Source organism: Lemur catta, chromosome 4 (genome assembly GCF_020740605.2).
Source record: "Lemur catta isolate mLemCat1 chromosome 4, mLemCat1.pri, whole genome shotgun sequence".
Lineage (NCBI taxonomy): Eukaryota > Metazoa > Chordata > Mammalia > Primates > Lemuridae > Lemur > Lemur catta.
In genome coordinates this window covers 46,683,199-46,692,891 of record NC_059131.1, presented here as the reverse complement: position 1 = coordinate 46,692,891, position 9,693 = coordinate 46,683,199, and the positions used below count along the sequence as shown (strand labels likewise).

The window sequence follows — 9,693 nt, the reverse complement described above, 5'->3', positions numbered from 1 at the left end:
TTTGCTATATAAAAAGTGAATAACAGAAGAATCATTTTTTCCTTGCTCTTCTCTACTTTTAAGATGTTTTTCCATGTTTTCCTTTGTATAAGTTAAACACTAGCTTTTGCATTTCAGAGACCTAGCAGTCAGGGAACAGGAGTGGGAAAGGGAGGAGGATACTGCTCTCAATCAAAATGCAAGAATTTCAACTCAATGGTAAAGAGCTTGCAAGAGAAAACGGATTACTATTTCTCCACTGGCTAGATGGCGTCCTATAAAATACACAACCAGGTATTCTCCCAACCCCAACTATTCAATGTAACATTTTGTGTTTTTCCTATTGGACCTACTAAGTGCTGAGTGAAAGCTGAAGAAGGTAATATATACTGGCATTCCTGGCTGTGAAATCTATACATTTTCATTTTAAATATAATAATTCAAGCATAATCCATATTTAAAAAATTAGACTAAAGAGAGACAGTAAAGGTTTTAAAGGTTTCTCTTTGAAAAGATGGTATCTTACAGTACATACAAAAATACTCTGAAAATACATACGACTTCATTTACAAAACACTGAATCAACATATTACAAGAAGAATTACATGGTTATGGATTTTAATAAACTGAGCATGCGTTCATGAAACTTAAAAAATATTAAGAAATGCATTGAAAAAAGCAGTGTAAAAAAGACAACTCATATAGTTAAATAAAAACTACAAAGGTCCTGAGCCAATTAATGGTTGGTAACAATGTCATTCAAAAATGCCTTTAGGTTTCAATAAAATCCACTGCTTATTTCTGCATGCCTAGTCTGTGAAGAAACTGTTTGAAGTTGTGGGGTAAATAATGATCAGGAGTTATCATGCCGAGTTAATTTTACACCTCAAAAATACAAGTTTGCCAGACTTAAAGGTATCTTATTGTTGATGCTGCAATGAGTTGCTCCTCAGTAAAAAATACCAGTCAACTAACAAGAATGGCATGAGATAGGATAAGTAACAATTTCACCATTCATATACTGACTTTCAGTATCCTGGCTATATTTTGATTTTTAATAAAGATGCATTTCAAAGGCCTCCATGGGAGGCAAAATATAGAGAATTTATGGTGCCCAACTCTTATGTAATCACTGGACTAATCCTCCCTGGTAACTATGCAACATTTGGACAGAAAGGCACAAAAAAATAAAAGTTTAAATATTCCATGTGCCAATCTGGAAAAAAATAATTTAAATCAACAGAACAGACAGTACATCTACACAAATGAGGAAAGCAGAAATGATACCTCACATTCATTTATCTCAGGTTTCACAAAGTGGCTTCAATGTGAAAGTAAATGTGTTAACATTTGGAAAATTACAAGACAATTTTTTTTTTGTTTGTTTTCAACTTTTTCAGCTCTATACAATGATTACAATATAAGACTTAAAAAAAAAAAAAAAAAAAAGAGTTCAGGACTTGTTTTATCGGTGTCCAAGTGGCCAAGAACTGGTTCCCATAACAGAGAAACAAGCATTGAAAGTTAAGGCAGTAAAACCTCCAAATGCAAAGCCATAATACTGTAGATGACAATTTGATAGTAGGTGATCTTCAGAAGTGTACGTAGCAATCAGTGAGAGAATGCTACAGCATCTGCAGGTCAAAGTGTGAGAGTTCAAAACCACTTCAAGGTCGTTAGGCTGATGACTGTAACTTTCACCTGGTTTTATGTGTGACAGCCACTTCTATTTGAAAAAGAGTGGCTGCACCTATGCCACTAAATGACTGCTTGTTCACTTAAGTGAGGAGGCACTGCTTTTACCGATTAAGGGTCAGTCGAATGGAATTTTTGATGACACGGATGTTATTTGCTGGAACTGGTGATGATGAATCTGGTAATTCTTTACTGGGCAGTCTCTATTAGAAAAAAATAGGAACAACAAAGAAAAAGCATATATATATTATGAAGGCCCAACTAGTTAAATCAGTCACAAAACTCCCAAGTTTTTCTTCAAATCCCTTGAGCTCCTAAACACTTAAGTATGTGTTGAATATTTTCTTCCAGTAGTCACACGTTTCTTGCTTTTGAAACTTTTTTCCTTTTTACAGTCAGAGGAGAAAAGCAGACAGATGGATAAGAGAAAGGGTAGAAGTGGCAGGAGTGTGAATAGGTACACGAAAAGAGGACTTTGTTAAACCAATGGCCATATCAGGAGTGAGAAATGCATAAAGAATGCCGTCCTCCTTAAAGTCAGGCAATGGTAAAGAGAAATAGGAAGTGCATGGTGACTAAAAGTGCCTGGTGACTAAACCCTCTTAGGACATGAGGTAAAAAATGAAAATGAGTGTGTGTTGCGAAGGAAAAGTTGATATCTGAGAGTTAAGTCCCTCAATTGGTTTCTTTAATACATTCATGGAGAAGAATACTATAACTCAATTGTCAGATACTTAAGTTTTCAGGAAAACTGAACTTTGTAATCAAGCTAAGTAACCTTGGTGATGGTGAAATTCAGGGACATCTGTTTGAGGGATTCTGAGGGTATCAAAGGTTATTATATAATGAAGCCAAAAATCCAAGAAATTGAGAAGCAAAGAAAGATCCCTAAAATACAGACTTGTGTGGGATGGAAATAGTATCTTAGTTTCTTGTCAAGAGATGACTGCTTAATCTTCCTCTTGTGTTACCTTGACTAAACAAATATCTATTTCATATCTACATCCATTCAAAATATTATGAAAACTTTTAAGACTACATAAAAGTACAGAATAGGGCAATGGAGACTTAGATGCCATAACCAAGTGTCAGACATTATTAAAATTTTGCCACATTTACTTGGTATATCTACTTACCCTTTACTTGAAATATTTTAAAATCTAGACATCTCATTTTACTTTTTATACTTTAACATGTCGAATTTTTTTTTCTTCCATTATCACACATAATTCATATTTTTTGTAACTCAGTTTTTCTGTTTCTTTTGAGACAGAGTTTTGCTCTTGTCACCTGGGCCAGAGTACAGTGTCCAGTGGTGTCATCATAGCTCACTGCCACCTCAAACTCCTGGGGTCAAGCTATCCTCCTGCTTCAGCCTCCCAAGTAGCTGGGACTACAGGTGCACACCACCACACCCAGTTAATTTTTTCTATTTTTAGTAGAGATGGGGTCTTGGTCTTGCTCAGGCTGGTCTTGAACTCCTGAGCTCAAGTGACTTGCCTGCCTTGGCCTCCCAGAGTGCTAGGGATTACAGGTGTAAGCTACCGTGAATGGCCTGTAACTCAGTCTTCTGTTAAATGAGAAATTTTACAAATTCTGCAACTAATAGCCCGTGAGCATAATATTTTGCTTTAAAGAGGCTAATACATCCTGGAGAACCTGGCAGGGTGAAGCTGACTGTGATGAGAAACTTTATTCTTTAATTGGAGGGGTGAAAACAAGGCATTGTGTTCCTTGTATACTCTCAGAAAAGGGCTTTCTCTGATTTACACAAGGCTGCTTTTTGAGCATCTGCTAATTAGCTAACCATACTTAATCCTACATATTATTATTAGTTTCAATAGTAATTTTTCAAAGAATAAAATTTGAAATTACAATTTAGGGGCTCTTTAGCTTGGAGTCTAAAGATATTTACTACATACACTGCTACATTTGGTTCCTCCAAAATATTAATACCCATGGATCCTAATTACCAAGCCTAAATTTTGACTGTAAGCAGTGGTCTACAACAAAAGATAGACTATCAGGAGCTGGTAAGAAATTCCTGTGCTAAGCACCCAACTGCTTCTTTAAAGAGAAATAAAAAACAAAGTGTGAACATAAATAAATCATGAAGTCTTCTTTAACTACTCCCTTTTCTAGACTTTTGAAGTACACACATTTAGTACTATATACTTTGTTTGCTATCTCCAACTCCAATCCCAACTATAGGGCTTATCCTTGAGGATGGGGACAAAATCTTACCCACTTCCAGTGCTAGGCTCTTAATAAGCTTTTGGTACTTACAGGTTACCTACGAGTTTTTACCTATGAATAAGATTATCTGTTACCTTTTTGCGTGATGTATCAATAGTTGGAATAGGCATAGATTCTCCTCCAATGGCATCCTAAAAACAGAAGATTATATATTAGTGAAAACTTTCTTTTCTATATGCAAATGCTTATTCCTACTTGAAATAAAACACCACCAAAACCCAATAGTAGATCTAATCTGATCTACTTTCTAATATGGTACTTTTCCTGCTACATGCCTCTTTAAAGTAAATATTCTGAAGCACGCTATTAATATATTTACCACTGATTTTCTTTTTCTCTCTTCAGCAGCACGGGAGTCCTTAAATGTTGATTCAAGTCGAATAAACTAAAATTAAAACATTAAAATGAGTTGCTATTACATACCTGCAAAAAACATACAAATCTATATAAACTGGGAGACTAGTTATTAGGCTATCATCAAAAACTATTATAAACATAAATTGGGAGGGAAGAGAATTTAAATTAGATTGAATTCAACTGCTACCCTTAATTTCTACAGTTTGAGTGATCTTTTAAGTTAAATCAATTCAAATTCTAACAAATAAAATATAGTTTTACCACCACCTACTGGAAGCAGAGGAAATCAATGTTATAACACACAAGAAATAAGATAATTTAGTTACTAATAATGACTTCTGTGTAAATCTTGGAGAAACTTAGACTAATAATTCAAAGTTTCTGACACATTAATAATATGAATTTAGGATGAGCAATTAATATTATTCCTTTAGGGCTTGGGTAAATATTCTTTCCCAACAGTCAACTCCTAGGGAACACTAACATAACTATGGAGACTTTTATGTTTCTTTAGTAAGTTAACTTAAAAAAAAAAATCACCTATCAAATCACTACTAAAGTTGTAACTTTACCTTTTCTATGTCTTTCAACCTCTTAGAAGACCCATCTATGGATGGGGAATGGGATCTCTTGGGTGTAACATTCTTAGTTATGTTTGACATTCCATTCAGATGTGGTTGTCCCTGGGCAGGGTTGTGGGGTGTTGTAATTCTAGGGATGACATTTCGTCCCACTACAGTAGGAATGGTGCACACAGCTGGGGGTGATACAGCTTTTACTGTAGAGTCAACTTCTGAAAAGGAAGGAAAAGATTTTAATAACTATATATTTATGTAGTAGAATAATTAACAAAAGTTTAGATACCTACTTGCACCAATGACTGGAATGGACAACCCTTGTGCTGGGGGGACACTCTGTGGCTTCTCCACAATTATAGCAGCAGGTTCAGCACTACTCCTAATAAAAGGGTTAAATTATCATCATTAAATGATTGAAATATTACTTATTTAAAACATTCTTATTATACCATTTAGAAATACCTTCTTTGAAGTAAAAGGGGGAAAAAGGCAAAGGATCCGGTGAGAATTGAGAGAAAAATTTAAGCAGAAAACTTGTACATTTCTGTGTACTTATCTAATCCCATATGCTCATAACTCTATACCATCTCCTATGGATGCCCACAGATTGTTAGGTATTTCTAAACAGAAACTTACTAGCAGCTTATAAAAAAAAAATCTTTTAACAATTAAAAAAGGCATTTATCAAAGGTATAGAAAAATTTACAGTATCCTCAAATAAACAGAAGACTGAAAGGACAAATTTGAAATACAAACCTTTCCACTTCTCCAGCAGGAGGACTATCAGGCTTGGAAGGTTTGTTTGTAGACACTGGGGAATTAAAAGGGGTCCCATTATCAGTGTCTCTGGAGCTATCCAGACAATTGCTATCCAGAGATGATCTTTTAGATGGAAGTCCGCCTGAACTTCGACTGACATCAGAGAGACTTTGCTAAAAGAGGAGAAAGCTTTTAGGATTTCAAAAAGCAAACGAGAATATAAAGAATAGTTTCAATTCTGAAATACATATAAGCAAATTATCTCATGTGATTAATGAAGATGAGATTTTAGTCCTAGATTGGACTGTCTATACCATCCTTATTTCCTTAATAGGTTTGGGAGCTGTAAGAATGCAAATTTAGTCCCAGACCATTTGTATGAGTGGAACCACACCAGAGAGTGAAGATTACAAACTCACCTTTTTCTTCTTCTGAAGAATCTCTGCGGGAAGGTAGTGATGAAGCTGTTTTTTCTTTACATGAGTTGCTTCAATTTTCATTCCCTCCTTTAGCATGTTTATATTATTTGCTTGTCTATACACTGTAATAAAGCCAATATGTTAAATGGGAAAATTCTTTCTGAACCAAGGGCTGTCTGATTTTTCTGAAATACATTTATCTTCAACATCTCCCCACACCACCACCACCACCACCACCTACCCACCCACCCATGCAAGCATGCATGCATCCCTCTTAGAAAACAAATATTCCTAAAACATTTCTATCATGTCACAATCCTATTCAAGAATCAACTAGTTTTTCCTCATCCATATTCTAAGACTTTCTCATAGTCAAACCTCATTAACAAAATAAATTTATGGAAAAAAAGGTTTTTTCATTGTTTCTGCTGTTTTCCCAAAAGGCTATCTCTCCTCATAATTACTTGCGCAAGTCTAAGCTAATTCTTATACCAAATATCCAAGATGCAATTCAAGCTGTCCTCCATGAGGCTTTATTATTGTAGCCCACACCAGTCATACAATGTCAGACATCAGAAGCCATCTACACACAAAAGCACATCCTTGTAACAGAGGTAGAAAATGAGGTTCAACAGCTCTGAATGCCTTGCTGGGATCATAATACACACAGCCCTAGATTCCCACTGCAGTGCTTTTCACACCTTATAAGAAAATCAGTTTTATTAACTACCACACAAATTTCTTAATATATTTTAACTGTGAATACATAATTAGATTATAAGTCCACTGAAGACAGGGATAGGAGGCTTTGTTTTGCACAGCAATTACTGTGAAATGTGGTAAATTGATTTCTTAGGGCCTCAAGTTTCCTCATCTGGAAGAGAACATTTTATAAATCTATAATAATAGAGCTTCCCAACTTTCTTTTTGAAAAATTGGAGCCTGAATTAGAATGGAGAAATTTATATTTAATGTTTTCATTACAGATTGCTTATAAAAGAATTGCTTGTTCAAGTTGCACATTCTCTGGCTCCATTCTCAGAGAGTGTGATTTAGTGGTTCTAAGATGAAGCACAAGAATCTGCATTTTCATGATAAATGTGAGGGCTAGTACAAAAGGATTTAGGAAACTCAGATGCGCCAAACCAAGAATATTAACAGTATGAATATATACTAGTCCAGATTACTGACAACTCCAAATTTATAACAGATATACTAAGACATTTCAGAGACGTGTTGTTAGAGGGCTAGCTGTGAAAGACATTCCTTTCATTGATCCTGAAACATATTCAGCAAGTCTGTACCTACTGATATTTATTTCATATAAAAAACATAAAAATCAAGTCATCTTTATGATTGCGACTACAAACCCTGGCTGTGTACATAAGAACCACCAGCAAAGTTTTAGTTTTCTTTCTTTTTGTTTTAAAACAAATAATATGCTCACATGGTACAAAACTCAAAGGGTTCAAGTATTCAGGAAGTCTCCTCACCACTGTCCCCTAGAAGCTGGTTCACTGACCTAGAAGCAACTACCTTTGTCAGTTTCTTTTAAAACTAAGTATCCTTCTAGAGATAATCTATGCATTTGTAAGCAAACATATATATATTTTTTTCTTTTCTTATTTATATAAATGGCAGCACAGTACACACATTCTTCTATAATTTCCCCTCCCCACTACTTAGTATGTCTTCAAAATTGCCTGACATGCCTTTTGTTTTTAAAAAGCAATATGGATGTACGATACTCACTTAACCAATTGTGGAACTTTAAAATAATACAGGCTGCCACATCCTAGGTAGATGACACTGAGTTACAGAGTTGAGAACCACAGTTCTATGTTGACAAAGTCTTACCTGTATCAGTAAATGACTGTATATCATATGTCAAGTCTATGTTGACACTTTCTGCATTTTCTACTCTCCGAAAAATTATTCCAAGGAACCACATTGATACGTAATTGTTGCTATAAAGTAAAATTTAAGAATTTTCATTAACTTTTAAATTTTATAGATGCTATTTCATAACTAGAACTTGGTCTCTATGTCTCTATCTCATAAATATAGATTACAATGGTTTGGCCAAATTCTTAAAACTGATATCTGGAACACTGGTAAGTTATCTGTGTCCTTCTAAAGAGGATTAAGTGGCTTTGAAAATGACCTGAATCTATATTTAAGGATGTTCAAATTATTAAGATGAGCCAGGCATGGTGGCTCACACCTGTAATTCTAGCACTCTGGGAGGCCAAGGCGGGTGGATGGTTTGAGCTCAGGAGTTCAAGACCAGCCTGAGCAAGAGCCAGACCCCGTCTCTACTAAAAATAGAAAGAAATTAGCTGGACAACTAAAAATATATAGAAAAAATTAGCCAGGCATGGTGGCGCATGCCTGTAGTCCCAGCTACTCGGGTGGCTGAGGCAGAAGGATCACTTGAGCCCAGGAGTTGAGGTTGCTGTGAGCTAGGCTAATCCCACGGCACTCTAGCCTGGGCAACAGAGTGAGACTCTGTCTCAAAAAAAAAAAAAAATTATTATGATGGAGTTTTTGCTGGGGTCTGTGGGCTACCAAAGTTGTGTGTACTTATTTGTAAAGCATGGCCACTCACACTCAAACATATAACGTATCACATCTCCATCAATGGCTGTAAACAACAATCTCACATTCTCAGGTGAGAAGTAATGTTGCAAAAAAATAAAACAGACAATCTCATAATCAATCTAAAACAAAGTATATGTCAAATAACATTATTTAAGAAATATAATATTAAAAAACAATTAACTTACTCTTTATGATGTTCCTTATTTCCTGGGAATGACTGGGGATTCACATGGGCAAGAGTAATAAATTCATTCCGTTCCAAGTTTCCAACAAGTACACGAATTTTGGATTCTACTAATCCAACCCTAAAATAAACAATGGACAAGATTTTTCTTATGATCATATTAAATTTAAAAGCTACACTCAAGTAAACCAAACAGCATATTAGCTATGAAGCTTTACATGCTCATTTAAGAAATTCAGTCCAGTATATTAGAAACTCTGTTTAAAATACCATTCAGGTAAATGACAAGTTACTTAATTAATTTCTATGTTCTCCTTTTTATTTTTTTTTTGAGAAGATCAATTCTATTTAATGCATTCCTGAATCTAAAATATTCTGGCTTAGTTAAGACTATAAAATAGTCACAACTTGAGAATAAACAAAAACTGTTGGTTAATCTGGTCCTGAAATTTTTTCCACCTTCAAATCCTATATATTTAAATAATGTGAACAAAAAAACTATATTGGCACATAATTTATGAAATAATCATGTTCTGATTTTCACAAAATTAATACTAGACCTTGCATTTGAAAGAGAATTGACTAAATTCAGATCAGATACTACTAAAATATACAAAGTTTCATCAGATTTCTGCAATTGCATTTTCTACCTACTTCAGCCGTATCAACTTATTAATGACTATGAATTAGAATAACTTATTCACCATAATTGTATGTGCTTCAACAGTAGATATACAAAAGTCTGAGCTATTCCAGTGTTATCTAAATGTAAGGTTGGCAAATGTTTTCTGTAAAGAGTCAGATAGTAAATATCTTAGGCTTTTTGGGCCATACAGTCAGTTACAACTTATTCAGCCTTGCTGTG

The 9,693-nt window shown here is 34.7% G+C and overlaps 1 protein-coding gene across 1 annotated transcript in view; it reads right to left on the bottom strand.

Annotated features, from left to right (window-relative positions):
• Positions 1–465: 465 nt before the first annotated feature.
• The window catches only part of PAPOLG (poly(A) polymerase gamma), a 34,008-nt gene continuing 24,780 nt past the window's right edge, over positions 466–9,693 (bottom strand). Inside the window, exons 14-22 of the mRNA XM_045549668.1 lie at positions 8,830–8,949; positions 7,901–8,010; positions 6,044–6,165; positions 5,622–5,797; positions 5,156–5,244; positions 4,860–5,080; positions 4,250–4,315; positions 4,005–4,061; positions 466–1,877 (exon numbers count right to left, since the gene is read on the bottom strand). Of these exons, the coding sequence (XP_045405624.1) occupies positions 1,779–1,877; positions 4,005–4,061; positions 4,250–4,315; positions 4,860–5,080; positions 5,156–5,244; positions 5,622–5,797; positions 6,044–6,165; positions 7,901–8,010; positions 8,830–8,949 (1,060 nt within the window). The 3' untranslated portion in view covers positions 466–1,778. The remainder of the gene's footprint in view (positions 1,878–4,004; positions 4,062–4,249; positions 4,316–4,859; positions 5,081–5,155; positions 5,245–5,621; positions 5,798–6,043; positions 6,166–7,900; positions 8,011–8,829; positions 8,950–9,693) is intronic.